Consider the following 24,557-nt stretch of genomic DNA (forward strand, 5'->3'; position numbering starts at 1 on the left):
CTTTTAAATTTAAATGCCACATAAATCATAGGAAAGATGTCTTTTAACTTGCTTTGAATTTGGAAAGGGTAGAGCAGTTTCGTATTTTTGTTATTTTCACAGTTTTAATGGGCATTAGAAGTTAAATTGATATGTTATATCCAGATCGATATCTGAGTGTTGTGTGCACCTAATAAAATGTTTAGCAGAATGACTGTATAGAAATTTGTATTTAGAATGTAAAGTTTCTCTCTCCCTGCCCTGTGAAAATCATTTTGGCAGATTGTCATATTTTCTTGTTATAAGCAAAGATACGGATTATTCACCCAAGAATTTCATGCCTTTCAGCATAACAGAACCTTAGAAATAAAAGAGCCAGGTATGGCGACTCACGCCTGTAATTCTAACACTTTGGGAGGCCAAGGAGGGAGAATTGTTTGAGGCTGGGAGGACAAGACCAGCCTGGGCAATATAGTGGGACCCCGTCTCTGCAAAAATAAATTTTGTTTAATTAGCTGGGTGTAGTGGTTTGTGACTGTAGTCCCTGCTACTTGTGGGGCTGAGGTGGAAGGATTGCTTGATCCTGGGAGGTTGAGGCTGCAGTGAGCTCCAGCCTGGGCGTCATAGTGAGACTCTGGCTCAAAAACAACAACAACAAAACCTCCACAAGAAAAACATAAGCCTGTGATTTCCAATGTTTTGTTTTTATGAAATAATAGAACTAAGAAAACTGTTTTAAATAGATAAGGTTGTTCTTGGTTAATATTACAGAAGAATAATTTTTAAAAAATAGCACCTGTTTATTGTTGCCATCATTTTATGAAACCATTTTAATAACAAAAGGTAGAAGATGATATTAGAATTCAGGACAGTTATTCTTAAGCGAGGACCATTAGCAGTTCTGTACCCTTATATGTCGATGTGTGCATAACACATGCACACTAGATCTTTCTTAGGTTTCTCATTTTTCAGGGGGGCCACTGGAAACCTTTTGTAGACCCTGTTAGTCCTCCTAGTGGATGTTGGGGACCCCCTGCTTTAAAACACTGGCAAAAATAATCATATATATTAAGACATGGATGTTTGGCCGGGCACAGTGGCTCACGCCTGTAATCCCAGCACTTTGGGAGGCTGAGGCAGGTGGATCATGAGGTCAGGAGATTGAGACCATCCTGGCCAACATGGTGATACCCTATCTCTACTAAAAATATAAAAATTAGCCAGGTGTGGTGGCGCGTGCCTGTAGTCCCAGCTACTTGGGAGGCTGAGGCAGGAGAATGGCTAGAACCTGGGAGTCGGAGGTTGCAGTGAGCTGAGTTCACGCCACTGCATTCCAGCTTGGTGACAGAGGGAGACTCCGTCTCAAAAAAAAAAAAAAAAAAAAAAGGTTTTCAGTTGCATGAATTTGTTTTCTTACTTTTTCCCCAGATACATGAAAGGAAAAGAGATCTAGTGAGGTCTAATTCGAGTGTTTATTTAGTGAAATAGTTGGTCAGAAAAATGGAATGTTTTAAAAAGAAGTGTAATTTTTTACGAGTATATGAAATACTCAAACTATGCTTAACCTGATTTTTAATGACTGACTTAATGCATATAAAAACAAGGTATCTATCATGGAGTACCAGGTCAGCCAGAGGAAGCTTATAATTTCTGAGAGTATTGCCAGGTTTGTGCTCAGATATTGTACAGAAAACCCTTCATCATTTGTATTATTTCTGTCATCTGAATCAATAAGAATGATTTAGAATAAACATATTTTATTATTAATATTTAATCAGTAGTACTTCTGAGTGTTTGTTACTTGAAATCATTTCACTCTTTAAGGTTCAGGAAACACATCTGTCTCCATGCCCCCAGCCCCGCTCTGCATGTGCTGGTCAGCACACTCTTAATAACCGCCCAAGTAATGCTGGCCAACGAGTTCAAATGTGAAGCCCAAGTTCACACCGTTTAGATCATCTTATATTAATTCTAAGGCCTCCTGCCTTCCTGACCTCTGCAGTTGGCTTGCCTTGCGAAGTATGACAAATGCCTACTTTGCTTTGGAGTCACAGTGAATCCTGACTTAGTGAGGAAGCCATCTTTGTTTCTAAGCCATGTTTCTCAAGCAGGGGGAGTTTTAGGAAAATAGAGTTCCATCTGTTATAGTGTGAAACAAAGTTAATATTGTAGGTGTCTCATTTAATACCTAAACTTTGAGTAGCACCCGATTTATATTGCACAAAGAGAAAACTAAGGTCAAGAGACATTAAATAACTTCCATGAGATTACATGGCTAGGAAGCAGACAGAACGTCCATCAGGAAAACCAGGTTAGAGAAATAATTTACATAGTGCTCTTTTGATCACAGAAGTGTCTTGATAGTAACTGCAGATTCATCTTGGCCTCACTTCCAAGTCCCGGAAACTGGGCCAGACAGGAAGTCAGCAACTCTTGGCAATTTTCTTTTAAATGGTAGGACTGTATTAAATCATTCATCTAAACATTTAGTGACTGAATTCCCACAAAATACGAAGCATTGATGTAACCTGCTTTCCTCATGTCCATAGTTAATGGGTAAAGAAGGAATGTGCACTGTTTTAAACCCATTTCATGCCATCCTGGATTTGGGAAGGATGGCCAGTCATGTGGGGACTTCGTGGCCTCTTCCCTTGTGTGCCTTGGGTTCCAGCCCCAGTTCTGCGTAATTGCAGCCGGAGAGTGGAAAGAGCCAGCCTGATGATAGTGATGCTAACGTCTGAGTGCTTGCTCTGTGGCAGGCATTGTGCTCCGTGCTTCTGCGTGTTATCTTAATCTAATCCTCACAACAGCCCTGAGCCGTCGGTACGTTAGTAACCCTGTTTTGTAGATTAAAAAATTAACACCTGGTACTAATAAAAGCTGCCAATGCTTGAAGAGCGCTTCTGTGTGACAAGCACTTTTCAAACACTTAACATGTATTAACTCATTTAAACGTCAAAGCAGCACTGATGTGTAGTTAACTGTTATTGTCATTACCTTATAATGACGAAACTGAGGCCCAGAGAGGCTAGGTGACCTGCCAGAGTTGGCACAGCCAGTCAGTGATGGAGGTGGGGCTCAGTCACTGTGTGTCTGTGCCTTAAAGCCACACTCTTAGTCTTTCTCCCACGTCAGTAGTGCAGTGAGTAGAAGAGTAATGGTTGGCCAAGGCCAGTCTCTAGTGTCTCCATACCCCCTGGAAATAAGTTTCTTGGACTTCCTATTTTATAATGGCAATCAGAAAAAACACAGGGACCGATGAAGAACCTGTTCATTTGAGAATTTCAGGTGTGTGAACACCATTCTGCATGTTTTTGTTTTTTTAAATGAAAGTATTTTATGTGTTTGTATATTTTCGTATTTTCGAAAACTTCCCTTAGTTCTGATCTCAGACACATACTGAAAGACAGACCTCTATTAAATCATGATGCTTGGCTCCTTACCACTATAATCCAGATGGACAAATTACCACGTTTCCATAAAAAGCGTTGGAGACAGCCTAAACCATTTTCAATCTTGGAAATGATACCTCATTTATACTTTAATGTTTAAAGCTCTAATAAAAGCTGGGGTTATTTGTATAAATTACTGCCTTTGAAAATGATACCTAACCGCTGGCATATGTCACTGTAAGAATAATGACCTTTTACACTTAGAGTTTTCCCCCTACACCCAGTTCACCAGTTTCTAATTAGAATTAAGTTTAAATGTTAAAAAATAAAAAGACCAAGAATTTTCCATTCATGTAATGCAAACTCTCAAGAATAGGTTTTCTCATTTTACTGCTATAAAACCAGAAAATGCTTAACAAGAATCTTGCTATTTTATTAGATAGTGGTTTGAAGCTTTACTTCTCTGCTGCTGAAAAAGATACTCTTAAGATTTCAAATTGTGGTCACTGTTTGGACAGTAAAAAAAGGTGGTATTTCTTACACATGAGGCTCTGGGTCAGAATCATAATAGTCTTCCAGTTGCAGAAAAATATAATTTAATATGTGTACACTTGGGGCTTTACTGTATTAGGATGCGTGCCCGTGTGTTTAGAACAATACACTTTTCAGGTATTGAACCTGTTCCAATTTTACTTACTAGTTCCTCCGCCTCAAATTGTGTCTTCTCTTTTTGACAGATTAGACTCTTAATATTGAAACAATGCATTCCAGATTGAATTCTAGGCATATAATAAGCAGAATTTAAAACAAAAACACTGTATTTTGAACAAATTTTAGACTTAAAAAAAAAGTCACAAAAATACTACAAGAGTTCCCCTATACTGTAACCCTGTTTCCATTAGTGTTGACATCTTACATAACTTGTAATGCAGTGATCAAAACCAGGAGGTTTGCTACTGGCACAGCACTATTAACTGACTTACAGACCTTATTCAAATAATTGCTGCAGTTTTTTCCACTAATGTCCTTTTCCTGTTCCGGGATCCTGTCCAGGCGCCTGCATTGCATTTACTTGTCATTTCTGCTTAGTCTTCTCAGATCTGTTGCAGTCCCCGGTCTTCCCTGATCAGCACCCTCAAATGTCTCATTGTGGATGAGATTAATGTAGGTGTCTGGTGGGTGTCTCTGCTCTCAAGTAATTGTTTTCCCTTTTGTAGCTAATATCTTGGGTGAGATACCTTGAATGGATACTAAGAACAGGATTTTTTTTTTTTCCACTTCATTCAGTTTAGTAAATCTTTGGTGAAGGTTCATCATGGGCATAAATTGAAGTTGCTTTAATTTGTGAATCTTGAAGTACCTCAGCATTTGAACAAATATGAATGAAAATAATATATAGGATCTTCATATCTTTTAATAGATGGTCCTTTTACCGACTTTTCCTTAAAAAAGGTTTTTGAGCAAGAGCGTCATACCTTTCGCTATCAGTAGCTTGCGAGTGGTAACTAGATGCCTCAAAGGCCTGCTTCTTTCCGCGTTTATTAGAACTAGAACGGTGTTACCTTGCCTTCGCAGGGTGAGACCTGAATACTCGTGTGGCTCATAAAGCCGGATTCCCATTCAAAGAGACCTGATTCTCCCAGTAGTAGGATCAAACCGTGTCCATGGGAAGAGACTCCGTCTATGGCAGGCACCTTCACAAGCCCTGGAGGCAGATTTGATCCTGGAGTAGTAGCTTCAGTGAGGGCACAGATAACTGGGTGTGCACATTTGCTTTGGAGTGAGAGGACTGCCTGGTCCTGAGGGCTTTGTGAAGGAAGGTAGGCTTAGATGGGCCCAGGAGTTGCATCACTTGAGGTGATTAAAGGCCTTGATTTAAAGTAGGTTGAGACTTAGATTTATTTAGATTTACGTATTTATTTCTTTAAGCCATTTCAGGTTTTCGACCAGGTTACTAGAAGCACTTTTTACCAAGTTGAATTTCTGTCCTTGGATTGCTAAACTGTTCCCCAAGCCAGATTAATAAAATGGAATTTCTTATTAAGAATGAATTATTAAGCAAAATGGAAGTGCTGGGCTAGGGAAGCAGTTGATGCAATTTGTTTTCCAAGCCTTAAAAGTGCCGCAATGTGCATAGATCACAAGGACTGGCTTAAGTGCCAACGCATGGGGCATTAATTTTTTTTTGTAGAGGACTCCAGGTTTACAGGATATCAGAAGTGCTGACTTGGCAGCAAAATCCCATTTGTAACATGTTAGATTAGGAAACAGATTGATTTATATGTTGATGTAATGGATCAAGGCACAGTCTGTGCTTAAGGAAATGGAGAGCACATTAAATAAGGGCATTTTCAAGGTAGAAGTACAAACATTACAGAAAAAATTAGCCTCCTATACTCTAGGTAGGGTTGGGGTATGTTTGATTAGTTGACTCCTAAAACATGGTCCACAGAGGCTTTTTATATTTCAGATGATACCTTCTTGAGAGTCTCTCATGACCACAAGGATTAATCTTTCTGAACTCAAAAGTGAATCACTACAGCATATTAGCTGTCTGGATTGATTCCAGTTTCTCTGCCTTTTCTTGGTGGTAACTGATGTGAGGATCCGTTTGGTGTTTAGCTGCCTCTTCCTGTTGCTTTAACCTCTGGTATTTTAAGATTCTCTTTAGGGAAGAGAGTACTGACCATCTCAGCACAGAGCCGAAATGCACTTACCACTGATGTGTTGACCTTAGTGGTTGACCCATAAACTGAACATTTATACAGTTGGAACTCTTGTGGTCTTTCAGCCAACAACCGTAATGAGTAACATGTGGAACATAATCTTTGGTGCTGATAAATGGCTTTTTATGATGAAATTGACCATTCCACGCTGCGGCTTGGGTGACCTCATGTAACTAATTACTGTTTCTTAGCTATATTCATTTTTGGAATTTAAGGGGTAAATGGTTTCTCCTTCTGCAGGCTGTACTGCTGAAGGATTAAATACCACCTGAAATCTGATTTGTTTACTAGCTGCCTTTAATGTAAAAATATAGAAGGCCAGAGAGAATCTAGGAAACACTGCTCAGAAGCTTTCAGATTTAACTATAGGAGTTCTTTCATAGCAGGTTTAGGAAGCACATTCCTTCCGTCCTGTAGATTTGGCTTTTCATATACTTATTTATCATGTCTTCTTGATTTTCTTCACTTAGTTCTATCTGAGCTTTTGAAGTGGGAAGCAAAGGATTCGGGTGAGAGCACTGGTTTCAGTACACAAAAATATCCCTGGGGTTTCCTTACCTTTATCTTTAGATATCCCCATTTTTCTCCACACACAATCCAAGTTTCTAGTCATAATCCTTAGATTATAAAAGAACAGGCTTTTTAGTACACATCTTTTCTTTTTTTTGAAACAGATTCTCTGTCTCTGTTGCCCAGTCTGGAGTGCAGCGGCGCAATCTCGGCTTCACTGCAACCTCTGCCTCCAGGGTTCAAGTGATTCTAGTGCCTCAGCTTCCCAAGTAGCTGGGTCCATAGGCGCGCTACTACGCCCGGATAATTTTTATATTTTTAGTAGAGACAGGGTTTCATCATGTTGGCCAGGCTGGTCTCGAGCTCCTGACCTCAGGTATCCACCAGCCTACCAAAGTGCTGGGATTACAGGTGTGAGCCACCATGCCCGGCTTGGTACACATCTTGAACTAAGTGTGAAAATTAAGCACGTCTGTCTTGTGCATCCTTTATACCTTTTGATTTGTTTGAATTGAGCACCACTAGATTATTACCTATGAATAGGTGTGTGTTCCTTTGTACACATATCTTTAGGTGTTTTTTCCTTCTTTGGGGGAAGCAGGAGCTCACATTAGTCTGTAGCTTCACATGCATTCATACTGAAGGCATAGGGCCTTCCACTTTAATAAATGAGTATTCATCCCAGCAGAGTAAAGTCAATTCTAGTTAATAAAGGTGCTAATTGTTTGTTGGGTTTAATTGAGGTGTTTTTCAGCCCTGATAGATATTGGCAACATTTTAATTCCAAATTAGCTTTCTCTCAGCTGTCCAACTAGGTTTGGTGCTTCCTTCTCTTATACTAGTAGAAAGCAGGTTTATTTTAATAAGCTTCGAAGCAAAACATATGTCAGATGGTAAATTGGTCCAGGAAAAAGACCATAATATATTTCACAATCAAATTTAAGTTCCTGATTAGAAGGATTGTTCGTGTCTGTGTAGTTCATCAGCATAAATAAATGTTTCCTAGAAAATTGTACGTTTTCCATATATTTTAAAAGTCAGCTAGGCGTGGTGTCTCACGCTTATGATCCCAGTCGTTTGGGAGGTCAAGGCAGAAGGATCAGTTGAGCCCAAAAGTTTGAGACCAGCCTGGGCAACATAATGAGACCCCATCTCTACCAAAAGATAAATATGTATATACTGGGTGTGATGGCACATGCCTGTGGTCCCTGCTACTCAGGAGGTTAAGGCTGGAGGATGGCTTAAGCCCAGGAGGTCGAGACTGTAATGAGCCGAGATTGCCCCACTGCACTCCACTTGGGTGACAGAGCAAGACCCTGTCTTTTAAAAAAAAAAAAAAAAAAAAAAAAAGGTGGGGGCATCAAAGCTACCCTTTCTTGTTAATAGGAAAACCATGTTATGTATATGCTGTTTTTAAAAAGAACAACATAGTAGACCATATAATCTAACCCTCCTCCTCCACAAGTTTTAACTTAAGAATTGTTATTTATTTTTTTTAATTTTGAAGAAAGTTTTGCATCTGGGGACACTTAACTCTTATGGCTATAACCATGAGTAATGGCGTATTTCTAGAGAGATGCCTGTGCTCCTCCCTCCCTCCTTCCCTCCTTCCCTCCCTCCCTCCCTCCCTCCCTCCCTCCTTCTTCCCTCTGTCCCTCCCTCCCTCCTTCTTCCCTTCCTCCCTTCCTGTCTGTCTTTCTGTCTTTCTGTCTTCCTGTCTCTTTTTTTTTTTTTTTTTTTTTGAGACGGAGTTTCATTCTTGTTGCCCAGGCTGGAATGCAATGGCGTGATCTCTGCTCACCGCAACCTCTGCCTCCCAGGTTCAAGCAGTTCTCCTGCCTCAGCCTCCTGAGTAGCTGGGACTACAGACATGTGCCACCACACCCGGCTAATTTTGTATTTTTAGTAGAGATGGGGTTTGTCCATGTTGGTCAGGCTGGTCTCAAACTCCCAACCTCATGTGATCCGCCTGCCTTGGCCTCCCAAAGTGCTGGGATTACAGGTGTGAGCCCCCATGCCCGGCTGATGCCTGTGCTTTTCTCGTGCGTGTCTGCAGGAGCCTTGCTGTCGTAATGTTACTTCTCACCTATAGTTTCTGAACTGTTAATGGTTAGACTGCACATAAAAGGATTACAGGCCAAAGACAGATCTTATGGAATAGTTAATTATTTTTACCCAACATGAGATAAACTTGTTCATTCAAACTATACTACAAGTCTACAGTAAGCAAAACAACATGGTAGTGGTACCAAAACAGAGATAGAGACCATTGAAACAGAACAGAGCCCTCAGAAATAATACCACACATCTACAACTGTCTCATCTTTGACAAACCTGACAAAAATAAGAAATGGGGAAAGGATTCCCTATTTAATAAATGGTGCTGGGAAAACTGGCTAGCCATATGTAGAAAGCTGAAACAGGATCCCTTCCTTATACCTTATACAAAAATTAATTCAAGATGGATTAGAGACTTAAATGTTAGACCTAAAACCATGAAAACCCTAGAAGAAAACCTAGGCAGTGCCATTCAGGACATAGGCGTGGGCAAGGACTTCATGACCAAAACACCAAAAGCAAAGGCAACAAAAGCCAAAATTGACAAATGGAATCTAATTAAACTAAAGAGCTTCTGCACAGCAAAAGAAACTGCCATCAGAGTGAACAGGCAACCTACAGAATGGGAGAAAATTTTTACAGTCTACCCATCTGACAAAAGGGCTAATATCCAGAATCTACAAAGAACTTAAACAAATTTACAAGAAGAAATCAACCCCATCAAAAAGTGGGCAAAGGATATGAACAGATACTTCTCAAAAGAAGACATTTATGCAGCCAACAGACATATGAAAAAATGCTCATCATCACTGGCCGTCAGAGAAATGCAAATCAAAACTACAATGAGATACCATCTCACACCAGTTAGAATGGTGATCATTAAAAAGTCAGGAAACAACAGGTGCTGGAGAGGCTGTGGAGAAATAGGAACACTTTTACACTGTTGGTGGGACTGTAAACTAGTGCAACCATTGTGGAAGACAGTGTGGCGATTCCTCAAGGATCTAGAACTAGAAGTACCATTTGACCCAGCCATCCCATTACTGGGTATATACCCAAAGGATTATAAATCATGCTGCTATGAAGACACATGCCACACGTATGTTTATTGTGGCACTGTTCACAATAGCAAAGACTTGGAACCAACCAAAATGTCCATCAATGATAGACTGGATTAAGAAAATGTGGCACATACACACAATGGAATACTATGCAGCCATAAAAAAGGATGAGTTAGTGTCCTTTGTAGGGACATGGATGTGAAGCTGGAAATCATCATTCTGAGCAAACTATTGCAAGGACAGAAAACCGAACACTGCATGTTCTCACTCATAGGTGGGAATTGAATAATGAGAACACTTGGACACAGGGTGGGGAACATCACACACCGGGGCCTGTTGTGGGGTGGGGAGGCGGGGAGGGATGGCATTAGGAGATATACCTAATGTAAATGATGAGTTAATGGGTGCAGCACACCACATGGCACATGTCTACCTGTGTAACAAACCTGCACATTGTGTACATGTACCCTAGAACTTAAAGTATAATAAATAAGATTTTTCCTTTGCCTTTAACTTTGATCATATACATCCAAAAGTCACTTTTTATTCTGTTCCAATTCCTGGGAAAAGGATTTGTTTATAAAGATACAAATAGTAAATAATTAAGGTTTTTAAAAGATGAATTCTGTCACAAACCTGAATGACTGTTGCCTCTGTGCTAGCCTTTTTGGAGTAAACCTGCAATTTTTTTTCCTTTGGTAGGCTCTTGCAGCCAATGCTGGAACAGGATTTGCTGTTGCTGAACCTCAAATCGCAATGTTTTGTGGGCAGTTAAATATGCATGTGAACATTCAGACTGGGAAGTGGGAACCTGATCCAACAGGCACCAAGAGCTGCTTCGAAACAAAAGAAGAAGTTCTTCAGTACTGTCAGGAGGTAAGGGTGTTGCCGGCAAGTTAAAACCATTTTTCTGGGGCAGGGTTGAATCTGTTTACCTTAGAAATAGATATTGTCATTCTCTTTTGACCTAAGACCAAGATGCTAATGACTGGAGCCCCAAGCCTTTTGTTTCTAAATGTGTGATATGACCCAGACCTCTCGAAGGCTTTGCCTGCCTGTTCTGTGAGCTCTCAGTTGTTGAAGGAAGGGATGCTGCGGAAGCCTGGCAAGTACCATGGAAGTGCAGCGTGGTTCTCGTCCTCCCACTTGTCTTGGAAGATGGAAAACAAAACATGTCAGGTGTATGCTTGTCTTTTCTACTTACCGATAGAAAGCCACCAGTATTCTAAATGATCATCTCAGGTCTGATTCAACTTTGGGTTAAAGAGAAAATGATATGAGATGTCACAACTTTTATTTATTTTTTCTGATAGAGACAGGGTCTTGCTACATTGACCAGGGTACTCTCAAACTCCTGGCCTCAAGCAGTCCTCCCTGGCCTCCCAAAGTGCTGGGATTATAGCATGAGCCACCGCTTCTTACCAAGATGAGCACACAGGGCCAGGGTGAAGTTCTGTAATTTCATTGACAGACGTTTCCATAGACTCGCCTCATGGACTCATCAACTCAACACCTGCTCTACAAGCAAACTTGACATCTCATGAATTTGTTTTGGGCTAAAAGCTTGCTGCTTTTGTTTGTCCTTAAATATATATTCTTTTTGAAAAGAGAAGGCATGGAAGTTTTCAGAGGTCTGAACTGTCAAAAGAAAACGAATACAGTATCTTTTTATTTGATGACTTCAGTTGGAGCCGGGGTAATAGAGTGGAACTTTAGATGTATTATAGGATAAGGGTGGAAGCTGAGTAAACTTAGATACTCCATCCTTACTTGCATGTGCGTGTCTGTCTGCAGATTGATTTATTGTGTGTGTTTTTGTTTTCTTAACAGATGTATCCAGAGCTACAGATCACAAATGTGATGGAGGCAAACCAGCGGGTCACTATTGACAATTGGTGCCGGAGGGACAAAAAGCAATGCAAGAGTCACACTGTTACACCTTTCAAGTGTCTTGGTGAGTGTTCTTGGTTACTTTTCAGGAAGTGCCAGCCCCCTCCCATTTTAAATTTAATTTTCTCTTGGCTCACAGTGAAATATTTACACCTGTTAAGAAGCTGAGTGCGGCATGAATTTATTGGGGAGAATTTCTCTTAGGGGTGTTTACTGGCTTCGAGTGTCGGTGGTTGACCTCCTCTCAGTGATGACTAACTGCCTTCCCATTGTAGACATTCTTCCTTGGCACTGCATAAGGGTGCTACCCACAGAGCAGTCGCACTTATGCGCTCACATTGTTAGATATCAGTGGTTTATGGTGATAGTGGGGAGTAGTATTAAAGAAAGCAGCCCCAGGAGAAGAGTCTTCTGTTTCCCTTACTTCATCCCACACACGTTTGCACCATTTGACCAAACTGCTGGTATTTTTCAGGAGAAAGAAAAGTGACTTATAGCAGCAGCCTGTGGACAGTCAAGGGTACCAGGGCCAGTGCTTATAGGACCTGCCATTCTGAGGGGTTTGGGGCTGGTAAGGGTATTCATGACTGTGTTGCTGGTGTCAACATTCAGAGCCAATTTGAGTAAAATGGTAACAGTTTGCTGTGCAGAAACAGAGTTGTTGCTTCAAATGCTCAGGGAATATATTCATTTTAACCATTTATGCCTGATACATTGGAATTACACTCACCTATCTGTGGTCTGGGTGATTCAGGAACAGATTTGGTCACAGAAACTTCAAAGGGCAAAAACAGTCAATTTTAGATTAGCCCTGATGGGATTAAAGTAGATGCAGCATTAATATAGACATCCTGAGTGATTCTGTAGCTATATGTAATTGGAACTATTAACTTTTTCTCCTTCCTCTCTTCCTTCTTTAAAACCTTTCCTTCAACTGCTGATGGCAGCAAAGTGGAATGTGATACTTTTTCTCATTCTCACATGTAGCAAGGGGCAATAGCCAAGCAACAGGAAGAGGCAGCACCCCTGAACAACAGTGTTTAAAGTGTGTGGCAATTAAGTTTGTTTTAAAAGTATTCGTAAGGAGAAAGAGGGACATCATGTGTGCTTACCACTGTTTACTTTAAAACTGGGCATCTCAAGATTGGAGACTTGTTAAAAACTTGGTGTGATGTGGTTTAAGGATGCTTTCTATTCTGTTTGGCTCTGAGAAATCTCTAGGTATGAGGTTTCATTCATTCATTAAAAACATTCTCAAACTAAAAGTGAAATGAGATTATCCTGGAATATTTGTAGACAGTGGATAGAAAGTGCTTGAAATCATTCCTTCTGATTGCTCCCCCTAAAGACTTTGCAGCATGATTATCTCCTCTTGTTTGTCCTTGTCACCTTCCAGCTTCACTCCCCACCCAGACATCTGAGTGGGACCTGGGAGACTCTTTTATTCTTCTGTTATCCTTTATCTCCCTGTATCCGGTCAGTTTCTGAGCCAGCCTGATACTTACCTCTTAAATAGACTTATAGTCATGATTTTCAGACTGTGCGCCAAGGCTCCTTGGGGCATTGCAGCAAAACTCACAGGGCATTCCGGGGTATTTTTGATTTTTCAAGGGAAATGTAGTGACATCTGTCAGGCATTTTGCAAACTACTAGCTGGAAGTAATTTACAGTTTCAACGTGAGATCATTTATTTTGATGATTTCATATCTCTGTGAAGCTGTGTTTTTAGTTGTTCCTGTGATAAAAAGCAAGTATCTTTTGAAAATCACTGAAAAAAAAAAATGAGGGTGATGATGTTCGGTCTGATTGCAGTTGGGGGAGGTGTGCAGGGCCCAGTGGGCACTAAGGTGATAGGACGTAGTATGTATTAAGTTGTTGGCTCTAACTACTTAACTTTTAGGTATTTTTTTGCCCAGGAGTCCTGTGAAAAAATTCCTAAGACACTCAGGGTGCTATGAGTAAAAAATGTGGTCATCTCTGGCTTGTGTCCTCTTCCTGCATCAGATTCCCACTGCCCTAGCTCAGCCTGTGGTCAGTTCTTGTCTGGGCCAAGAGCAGCCTCCATGCTGTTTCTCAGTGCTGGTCGTCCAATCTGTTGCCTGCCGATTGAAAATAAAGACCGAATCATGTCTCTCATGCACAAATTCTTGAATGTTGAAACTCGTTAGCATGGCTTCAAAACTCCAGGATCTGGCCCTTGCTCAACTCTCCCCTGGTCTCTGTGATCTCATGCTTTAGACTTTATCAGCATTGACCACCCCAGGGTGCTGGTCACGCACCATCCAGCTCTCAGCATTTGGAATGGCTTTCCTCTGCTGACTTTGCTTGGGAAGCTCTTCCTGCACAGCTTACCTCAGCAGTTGCCTGCTTTAAAGGGAGGCTTTCCTGGTCTTATTTTCTATCCATTCATCCAGGTTTCTGTAATACTCCGTGCTGTTGCCATTGCACTTATCACACTGTACCATGATTGTTCATAGACCTTTCTCCAACTATGCTGTGAACACCTTGCCAGCAGCGACCCTGTTTTAGTCTTTTTTGTCCCCTCAGCACCATGGTAGTGCCTAGAATATAGGATATACTGTTTACGATAATTATAACACAAGAATGCTACTATAGTTGGTACACAACCAAAATTTTATTTTATTGCTTTGTTTCCCAAACGATATAATTTAAATTTGTTAGCATGTTACAGAACCAGACAATAATGCTGTTAATGAAATGCATAAAAGACAGTTTAACCATAATCCATTTGGTACCTTCTTTGCATTGTGGTCACTGAATAAAGCGTTATACAATCTTTGGTGTTACTTCAGACAGTTATTCATGTTTACCCCAGCATCCATTTGGACAACTTCTTAACCAATCGGTAGAGACATCCGTTGGTATTTTTACATAAGCACAGTTGCCTGAGCCTAAACTAATGAGGGACGACATGACTGGAGTTTAAGGGAGGGAGTGGGAAAGACATATTGCAGTTCTCCATTGTCAGTTAGATTTTGATGTCTCCCTGTCCCTTCCACTGTCACCTCCCCTTTGAGCACCCAGGCAGAACTGATATCATATAGTTAATAATGGCCACCACCTTTTTCCCCCATAGACTCCTTAGAAAGCCTTTTGATGATAGTCTTCTAGAGTTGCTATTACTTTTTTAAATTAAAAAATAATAGTTTAAAAATAATTTCAAATTTACAGAATGGTTACAAAAATGGCACAGAGTTCCTCTGTGTACCCTTCACCCAGATTTCAGATTTTCCAACTGTTAACATTTGATTAATGTGGTAAAAAATCTTATCCTCCCTTCCCACCACCCCTCACACACATACTTGAGATTTGTTGTTTTTTGAATCATTTGGCAATAAGGCAAACATGATATATTTATGCCTTAATACCACAGTGTGTATTTTTTAAAAACAAGGAAATTATCCTACGTAACCATGGTATAGTCATCAAAAATCAAGATCTTATAGACAATATCTAGTTGATCCAATATCTAATCTACAGACCCTACTCAGGTTTCACCTGTTGTTCTAATAACATCCAGGACCTAATCTAAGATTCCGTGTTGCATATTTCCTTTCCTTTGTGACATTGATTTTTTTTTTTTTTAAACTACAGGCCAGTTCCTTTATAGAAAAGTTTTCAATTAGCAATATTCACGCCTTGGATAAACCTCATTGGCTACAATACTGCCACTGCACAAAGCTCAGTTCCTTTATAGAATGCCTTGCAATTTGTGTTTTTCTGTGATCCTTTTGATGTGTTCATTTTTGAGGGGAGTATCACAGAAGTGTTCTCACTGCATCGTAGTAGGAGTTGTGCGATACCAGTTTGTTTCATCACCTGGCTAAGATGGTGTCCACATTCATTTGCTTTATTTTATACTCATTGTCTGCATTTGGCCAGTGGGGGCCCCTTTATGCTGGTTCCTGTGTCCTTTTAACATGTCCCTATCATTCTGTGAGAACTTTACTTTCTGATACAAAAGATTCTCCAAGTCCGTTCTGTATTTTCCCTACTCCACTCCTGGAGTTTGCTTTAAGACACTGTGGTTTCTTAGTGGGGAACGCTATTTTGAAATCCAGATCTGGGCCTTAGATGATTTGTTTTTTGTTTTTGGTAATTTTTGGACACAGATTTGGACAGGTAGTGTTATTGTGATATAAAAACTACGAAAGTTCTGATGTAATATCTACTTTGAAAACAAAACTGGTCTCAGCAGCTTTGAGGTGCTGCCTTCTGCGTTTGTACCTCGGTCTGTTGGTGTAGTTCACTTGTCCATTGCATGTGGTCCTTTTACAAATCTTCTAGCCCTTGAGTTCATGACAGCCATCGACAGTTCACCCTGTTCCTGGTGTGGACCCTTGTGCAAGGTGAATGTTCCACTCGTGTGAAGTAGCATGGATCCTTCACTTCTCTGAACCCTGTTTTCCCTGAAACATACCTTGAGTGACCACCTGGCCTCGTTACATAGGCTGTTTTCTCCCACCTGGGTACAGCTTTTACCAGCTCCCTAAATTACATGGTTTTCCTGTTTGTACCTGGCATGTGCTTTTGTAGTAAATTTATTATTTAATTTTTGTAATTTTTAATTATTTTGGGTACACAGTAGGTGTCTATGGAGTACATGAGATATTTTGATACAGGCATATAGTGTGTAATAGTCATGTCAGGGTATGTAGTAGATGTACTTATACGCATGGGTGTTGGTGTTGGAGGTTTCCTCAAGTGGGTAAACAGCCTTTGTTATTTATTCTGAAAGGAATTTCAGCAATTCTGAAAAAGCTCTAAAACCTGGATCGCTGCCACAGCACTGCTGGAAAGAAGTAGTAGGAAAGAAAAGCTGAATCACAGGGATGATTAGAAATTGGAGATAAATCCTAACTGCAGCTTAAATGAATATTGTATAGGTTAGGTTTTGCTATGTTGCCATATTCATTGATCAGCAAAAACAATAGAGCTTTATGTTTGTCCAATGACTTAGGAAATTGTGGCAATTGTATTATACTTCACTGATTAAATTGAGGATGTTACCAGATTGGATATAAACTATTAAAGTGAGAGCAAACCATTTTCAATGTTCTGTAAAACAGAGTAATACTGATCTGCCTAGGTTAATTTTTTTCCCTAGGAGCTTCTGATAAAAAATTGTAGCAAAGACACAGAGTAGCAATGAAATGATAGAGCGGATGCTGGGATTGAAATGTGTTTCCTCTTTCAGTCTACTTTTTTAAAAGGGGTTTATTTTTCAATAAAAGACGTTTGCATTGGGGGAAGGGGACAAAAGCAATTATTTTCAGTTTCTGTACTAAGTTAACTGTGATTAACATTTTGGGGTATAGATGAAAATTTTTCCTTGGATACACATGGAAATGTATATGCTTTTAAATGTTTTTTCCCTAAATGTGATTATACTACATATGCTCCTCTGTTTATTTTTGAAGTTCTGTTTATTTTTATTTGACATTTTTTGAGCTTTTATTATCATGTGCTACTTTTAGGGGTACGTACATCTTTGAATAAAAGATAAGGTTGGAAAGAAAAAAAGATAAAGTTGGCCTTAAGTAACTAACCTGAAGAAGGGGTTAGAGATACGCAGTGGGTTTGCTTTTGTTTGTTCAGTGATTTTAAAAATTATTAAACTGCCATGGAAAAATGTCCATGTTAAATATGCACATAAGCTATGTTTCTTGTAACCCCTTAGTATTCTGTTATATATATGTATTATCATTTAATTAATTCCCTCTTGATGGACCTTTAGGTTTGTTCTAGTTTTTTGATATTAATAACACTAATGAATATTTTAATTCATTTGCCTAGTTATTTCCCTAGGGTGTGTGTGTGTATTTATTTATTTATTTTTTTTTTTTTGAGACAGGGTCTCTGTCACCCAGTCTGGAGTGCAGTGGTGCGATCTTGGCTCACTGCAGCCTTTGTCCCGTGTGTGTCCCCCGCCTCCACCCTGCAGCTGAGATTACAGGCATTCGCCACCACGCCTGGCTAATTTTTACTATTTTTAGTAGAGACAGGGTTTCCCCATGTTGGCCAGGCTGGTCTTGAACTCCTGACCTCAAGTGATCCGCCTGCCTCAGCCTCATAAAGTGCTGGGATTACAGGCGTGAGCCACTGCCTCCAGACATCCTTAGGGTATATTTTTAGAACTGGAATTGTTGAATCAAAGAGTACTGTTAAAAATAAAATGTGTGTGTGTATGTGTGTGTGTATATATATATGTGTGTGTATATATATATATATATTTAGGCCAGGCGTGGTGGCTCATGCCTGTAATCACAGCACTTTGGGAGGCTGGTACAGGAGGATCATTTGAGATCAGGAGTTCAAGACCAGCCTGACCAACATGGTGAAACCCCGACTCCACTAAAAATAGTAAAAATTAGCTGGGCATGGTGGTGAACGCCTGTAATGTCAGCTACTCAGGAGGCTGAAGCAGAAGAATTGCTTGAACCTGGGAGGCAGAGGATGCAGTGAGCCGAGACTGCGCCACTGTACTCCAGCCTGGGTGATGGTATGAGACTCCATTTAAAAAAAAAAGTTAAATTTTAGAATTTAGTTGGTTTTCAAATTCAGTGGTGTTCTTTTTTGATTTTTAGAGATCAGACAGATTGACTCAGTCATGGAATAGCTGGAGATTAGTGGCATTTAATTTTATGGTTTAGCATGGAATTATTTTATTAAATTTTTGGCATTTCCAAAAAGGTTTTGATTTTAAACTTTAATTCTGAAATATTATACCAAGCATCCTGAAGAGATAAAACATAATGTGATGGTTGCTCATATGCTCACCCTCCTGATTGCAGTTCTTCAATATTCTGTCATGTTTGCTTCATCTCCATCTTTTTTTTTTTTGAGACGGAGTCTCTGTTGCCCAGGCTGGAGTGCAGTGGCATGATCTTGGCTCACTGCAACCTCAGCCTCCTGAGTAGCTGGAATTACAGGCACATGCCACCATGCCTAGCTAATTTTTGTATTTTTAGTAGAGACGGGGTTTCACCATGCTGGCCAGGCTGGTCTCAAACTCAATTCTTTTGCAACATTTACATGCATCTATAAACAATGTTTTTGTGTTTTAAAATTTACATTAATGGCATCATACTGTACCTGACCTTTCACAACTTGCTTTTACTTTGCATCATTTTTTAGTTTATCCAAGGTGTTGTGTAGATTTAGTTAAAGGTTGTAGTATTTCTGATCGGGCACGGTGGCTCATGCCTGTAATCCCAGCACTTAGGGAGGCCAAGGCAGGTGGATCACAAGGTCAGTAGATCGAGACCATCCTGGCTAACATGGTGAAAACCCGTCTCTCTACTAAAAACACAAAAAATTAGCCAGGTGTGGTGGCACGCACCTGTAGTCCCAGCTACTTGGGAGGCTGAGACAGGAGAATTGCTTGAACCCGGGAGGCAGAGGTTGTAGTGAGCTGAGATTACGCCACTGTACTCCAGCCTGGACAACAGAGCGACAACAGATACTCCATCTCAAAAACAAAAACAAACAAAAAAAGTTGTAGTGTTTATATAGAATATAGATTAGTAGTGAAATTGCTGCTTTAAATTTTTTTTGATGTTGCAATTGTACATTTAAAAGTGAGGTTTTACAAATTAAAGTGCATTAAGTGTTGCTTAAAAATAAATTGCTTTATGAGTGTGGTTGTATAGTTCGTATAAAACTAATTACCCAAGACTTGGCAGTAACATTAACATCAGTAATGCCTACCAGGTATCAGTTTCTGTTTTTATTTTAAACAACAAACTCAATCGTGGAACAGCAGTTTCTGTTCTAAGCTTTTCTTGTTGTATAGATTATGTCATTTAGTCCCCACAAGATAAAGAAATTGAGGGAGAGAAAGGTTAAGTAACTTGGCTAAGATTACTCTCTTAGTAAATGACAGTGCTGAGATTGAACCCTGGCATTCAACCCTACATATACTTTTCCTTAAGTATACACTTCTGTTGCTTTTTGTCATAAATGAACAAATATAAAAATGGCCTAGTTAATTCAGAATAATCACACTAAACCATGTGAGTTGGTGGTTGGATGTCAGAATTGAAGTGATTTCTACTTAGCTTGAGTATTAGGGTTGTTCGTCCCCGTAGAGGCAGATTCTAGGTTACTATTGGTGTTTTTGCTGTTTTTAAGCAGTGATTATAAGTCTAGTTGATTGCTAAAGCCTGTATGCAGGTACTGCCTCCCCTAGAGCCTTTGGGGTCCTCAAGGGTAGCAGTGTGTCAAGCTCACTTTTGCATTCCTGCTTCAGTGTCACATTGAGCTGTTTGATCCCCAAATCCCTGTGCTAGCAGTGCTGAGAAACGCCACTGCCATTTGTAACGCTGTTTTCATGTGGGGGGGACTGCTACACTGCTACAGCTTGTTATGTCAGGAGCCCGTCTTCCCATACTTACCACATCAGTAACTCCCTTCCTCTTACCACTGGGGCAATAGAAAGACTGACTTCAGTGCTTGAGCCTGAGGCCCAAGGCAGAGGATCCTGAGAGACCCATCCATGATGGCGAGGCTGGGGTGGGTCTGTATAGACTTCCCACTAGCTGAGCCTAAGCCCTTTCTTAGACCACATTACTTTCTCATGATATTTTCAGGGTTTTCCCCTCTTAACCTCAGAGGTTACCCTGCCTGCTGCATCTTCCTGCCTCTGCTTCCTGCATCTCTCCCTGGGCTAAGCACACTTCTCTCCCTCTCTTTCTCTTCCTCTGCACTGTGTGGAGCACATGGCAGATGTATGCGCAGTGCAGATTACTGAGCCTCACCTTACACTGCTGAATCAGAGCCTTGGGGTGACCATCCAGTGATGTGTATATTATATGTTTCTAACCTTTTCTTGTGGCAAGTTACAAACATGGCCAAACGAGACGATGGTACTGTTCACCCTCACGTACTGGTTGCCCAGCTGTGTAACCGTCATCAGTTCATGAGCCACTCTTCCTCCTTCTATAGGCCCACTCCCTCACAACCCTAATTATTTGGAAACAAATCAGATACCACTTTTGTTCCCTGTAAATAAACAGCTATGTGTATCTTTCTCCCAACTTTTTGGGACAAGTTTTAGAAAATGTGATAGTGAATACCTTTATACCCTTTACCTAGATTCTCCAATTTTGCCTGATGTTTTTCTCTGTCTGCATCTCATATATATTTTTGTGTTGCTAAACCATTTGAAAATAAGTTGAGCTACCATGACAGTTCATTTCTAAGTATTTCAGCTGGTTTCTCCTAAGAGCCAGGGACATTCTCCTATATATAATGACAATTCAGTTGTCATGTTTGGGAAATTTTCGTGAGTGTCCAACTAGTGTTTTTTATATCTTCCTTTTTAAAAGGATCACATACTACATTTCATCTAGAATCGTTCCCTAGTCTGTCTTTAAAAACAAAAACTTTCATTACAATGATATTTTTTAAGAGTTCATGCCATTTGTTTAACATAACATCCCTGAATTTGGATTTGTCTTATTGTTTCAGCATGATTAGATTCAAATGACATATATTTTGGCAGAAACGCTGTGTAGGTGATATAGTCTTTTGTAGGACGTCACACATACCAGTTTGCTCATTATCAGTATGTTAAATTGGTTATGTTATCTGGCTAAGGTAGTTTTCCAAGGCTTCCCACTGTAAAGGTACCTTTGCCCCTTTGTAATTAATCATTGATTATTCTTACTGGATTCATTTATTACATTGTGTTTTGTCTGAAGTAAGATTCATCTGTACTTCAGTAGAACAGCCAGTTTTAGTTTCTTCGGCGTTTGATTAGAAGAGGTGTGGGCAGAAATACGGAAGTGAGAGCCATGGAGAGAGAGTAGCTGTGTGTGTTTGAGGTGGGCATGGTGGCGATCCTGTTATATTCCCCGTCACGTGTTGCTGTAGCCCTGCAGTGGGGCTGCAGTCGGGGGGCTTTTCAGAGGTCCCTGGCATCATGGCTCTTGACAGATTGGTGAGTTCTTGTGGCTGCTTGGCTAGAACTGTACTGTCCAGTCAGCCTTTGAAGGTATGAGATGTGCACCTGCTCGTATACATTAGACTGCTTCTGGCTGTGTAAACTATCATCACAAACTTCAGTGAGAGGCATTTTCACCTTGAAATCGTGGTCAGATCCACTTTGACAAAGGTTCTCTTTTCCAGTGGGTGAATTTGTAAGTGATGTTCTGCTAGTTCCAGAAAAGTGCCAGTTTTTCCACAAAGAGCGGATGGAGGTGTGCGAGAATCACCAGCACTGGCACACAGTAGTCAAAGAGGTAAGAGAACTGAGCGGGGGAGTCAGCTGTTGTTGTATCTATTAGGAGAGAAGGTAGCAGTTTTCTCCAAATCTCACCATGCTTTTCAGTTACTTTTGTTTCCCCCTTATCTCCTTAAGATTTATAATTAACTTCTGTCTTGTAAGTTAGAAATTTTTGGGAGAGAAGTACGTACTTGTATAGGAGAGTTCAGCATTGACAGTCCAGCTCCTGAAGTTGAGGATGTTAAGGAGGTGGCTGAGCGAGAATATTGTGTGCTGCTGGTGAGGCTCCCAGGAAACCATCCTAACCCTAAGGCCTGCATGGAAATCGCCAGTTATAGAAAATGTGGGTCTGGACATATGCACAGGCAGGATTGCATGCCATCTCACTTTTCTGGTGGTGAGAAATACCCTTTCTTGTCTTCTGTAACATGGTTGGCTCTGCTCTTTTGTCAGTAATCTTCCTTTGATCAAATACTGAAGTAGTGCTTGCACCAGTGATGAATATAAATTAACATTGACCACCTTATCTGGTTTTGGTCATTATTAGAAGAAAAAGTCTCTTTTCCTGACTTGTTTCCACGTTTGGGATTTCAGTATTTTTGGACCAGATCATGTTTCCCGGTTGTAAATTAACATGTATAAATCTTACAATAATATTACAATTTTTTGACAGAAAATGTACATGTTCGTAAGAGACAGCATTGCGAAGTGGTTTGATATGGGTTTATTTTTGATGAGGGTAGAGATCAGAGTATATTTGACTATATTTACTCTGGAATATGTTCTGATATGGTCTGTGGGTTTATTTTAGGCATGTCTGACTCAGGGAATGACCTTATATAGCTACGGCATGCTGCTCCCATGTGGGGTAGACCAGTTCCATGGCACTGAATATGTGTGCTGCCCTCAGACAAAGATTATTGGGTCTGTGTCAAAAGAAGAGGAAGAAGAGGAGGAGGAAGAGGAAGAAGAAGAAGATGAAGAGGAAGACTATGATATTTATAAAAGGTAACTTCTACTTTGAGCTGTGAAGTCATTTTGCCTTTTTGTTAGCCCTTCTGTAAAGATGGCTGCTGGCTGCTAGTCCCTCACTTCTGGATAAGCTGGGCATTCCTTTGTGTTCTGCTAGAGTTGATTAAGCTTACATTTCATTCTAGCCGTCACCAGTCACAGGAATACCTGTGACTTTTGTGTTTACATCATTCTGGGCTGTGTTATTTTCTGCAGGTTACTATGATATTTTTTAAGAGTCCATGCCATTTGTTTAACATAATATTCCTGAATTTGGATTTGTCTTACTGTTTTATCATGATTAGATTCAAATGCTCCCCGTTTGCTGATGTAGCTGGGCTCAGGGTCTTAGTGGCACAGTGAAATGTGCGTTGAGCTTATTTCCTGCCTCTGTTTTTGTGTTTCAGAATAGAGACGGGACTCATTGTTGTGCTTTGCACATAGGAGTTATTAACCTTCCTTTTTTCTATTTTGGCCTTCAGTGAATTTCCTACTGAAGCAGATCTGGAAGATTTCACAGAAGCAGCTGTGGATGAGGATGATGAGGATGAGGAAGAAGGGGAGGAAGTGGTGGAAGACCGAGATTACTACTACGACACCTTTAAAGGAGATGACTACAATGAGGAGAACCCCACTGAACCCAACAGCGATGGCCCCATGTCAGACAAGGAAATTAGTCACGATGTCAAAGGTAACCGCATATAGAGCCATGGCTTTGGAATCCACATGGTAATTATTCACTTAGACTTTTGCATTGCGTCTGTTACAGGTAAGTCAGTCATAGAAGGAAAGGTGGTATCCCTGCACTGAAGGTGTGTTCAGCTCTTCAGTGCAGTGATGGTGCCGTCTTAACGAAGTGGGCAGGCAGGCACATCCAGGGAGAGGTGTAGGATTGAATTAGAGAACAAGGACTAGAGAGTAAGACAGACAGCATAGTCCGCCCTTCAGCAGGATTCTTCCACGTTCAGCCTAAAATATTCCCTCCCCAAGGGAAGCTCCCCTCTTTGATACCACTCAAGTCCTGGCCTCCTAGAATAGAACTGGCTTGCCTGGTTTTTCTTTTCCTGCGTTTGTTCTAATCTGTAGGCTGCCCTGTTTGTCCAGATGTTTTAGTTGGGAGGGTGAAATTTATTGACCTGCTGGTAACAAATTAGGGCCTGCAGTTTTTTTTCATCTTGCCAATTAAAACAAGAAAAGGTTGCAGTAGTTCCAGAGCCAGTAACATGCAGCCTCCTGCTGATTGTATATTTGAAAGCAATTAAGAGCTAAAGAATTATTTAGGACCCAAGTTGGGGGAAAATACTTAACCAGTTGAGAAGTTTATGATTTGCCTTAGAGAACGTAAAAATGGGAAACAAGGCCGGGCGCGGTGGCTCAAGCCTGTAATCCCAGCACTTTGGGAGGCCGAGACAGGCGGATCACAAGGTCAGGAGATTGAGACCATCCAGGCTAACACGGTGAAACCCCGTCTCTACTAAAAAATACAAAAAACTAGCTGGGTGAGGTTGCCGGCGCCTGTAGTCCCAGCTACTCGGGAGGCTGAGGCAGGAGAATGGCATAAACCCAGGAGGTGGAGCTTGCAGTGAGCTGAGATCCAGCCACTGCACTCCAGCCTGGGCGACAGAGGGAGACTGTCTCTCAAAAAAAAAAAAAAAAAAAAAAAAAAGGGGAAACAATTGTC

The 24,557-nt window shown here is 40.6% G+C and overlaps 1 protein-coding gene and 1 pseudogene across 4 annotated transcripts in view; one reads left to right on the forward strand and one right to left on the reverse strand.

Annotated features, from left to right (window-relative positions):
• Window positions 1–24,557, forward strand: part of APLP2 (amyloid beta precursor like protein 2) — a 71,966-nt gene that overhangs the window by 25,585 nt on the left and 21,824 nt on the right. For all 4 annotated transcript variants that reach the window (XM_015116119.3, XM_015116120.3, XM_015116121.3 and 1 more), the window contains exons 2-6: window positions 10,429–10,602; window positions 11,557–11,680; window positions 21,769–21,881; window positions 22,677–22,873; window positions 23,359–23,567. In XM_015116119.3, coding sequence (XP_014971605.2) covers window positions 10,429–10,602; window positions 11,557–11,680; window positions 21,769–21,881; window positions 22,677–22,873; window positions 23,359–23,567 — 817 coding nt within the window. The remainder of the gene's footprint in view (window positions 1–10,428; window positions 10,603–11,556; window positions 11,681–21,768; window positions 21,882–22,676; window positions 22,874–23,358; window positions 23,568–24,557) is intronic.
• Window positions 15,239–15,320, reverse strand: LOC114672589 (U4 spliceosomal RNA; annotated as a pseudogene).

Source organism: Macaca mulatta, chromosome 14 (assembly GCF_049350105.2).
Source record: "Macaca mulatta isolate MMU2019108-1 chromosome 14, T2T-MMU8v2.0, whole genome shotgun sequence".
NCBI classification, from domain to species: Eukaryota; Metazoa; Chordata; class Mammalia; order Primates; family Cercopithecidae; genus Macaca; species Macaca mulatta.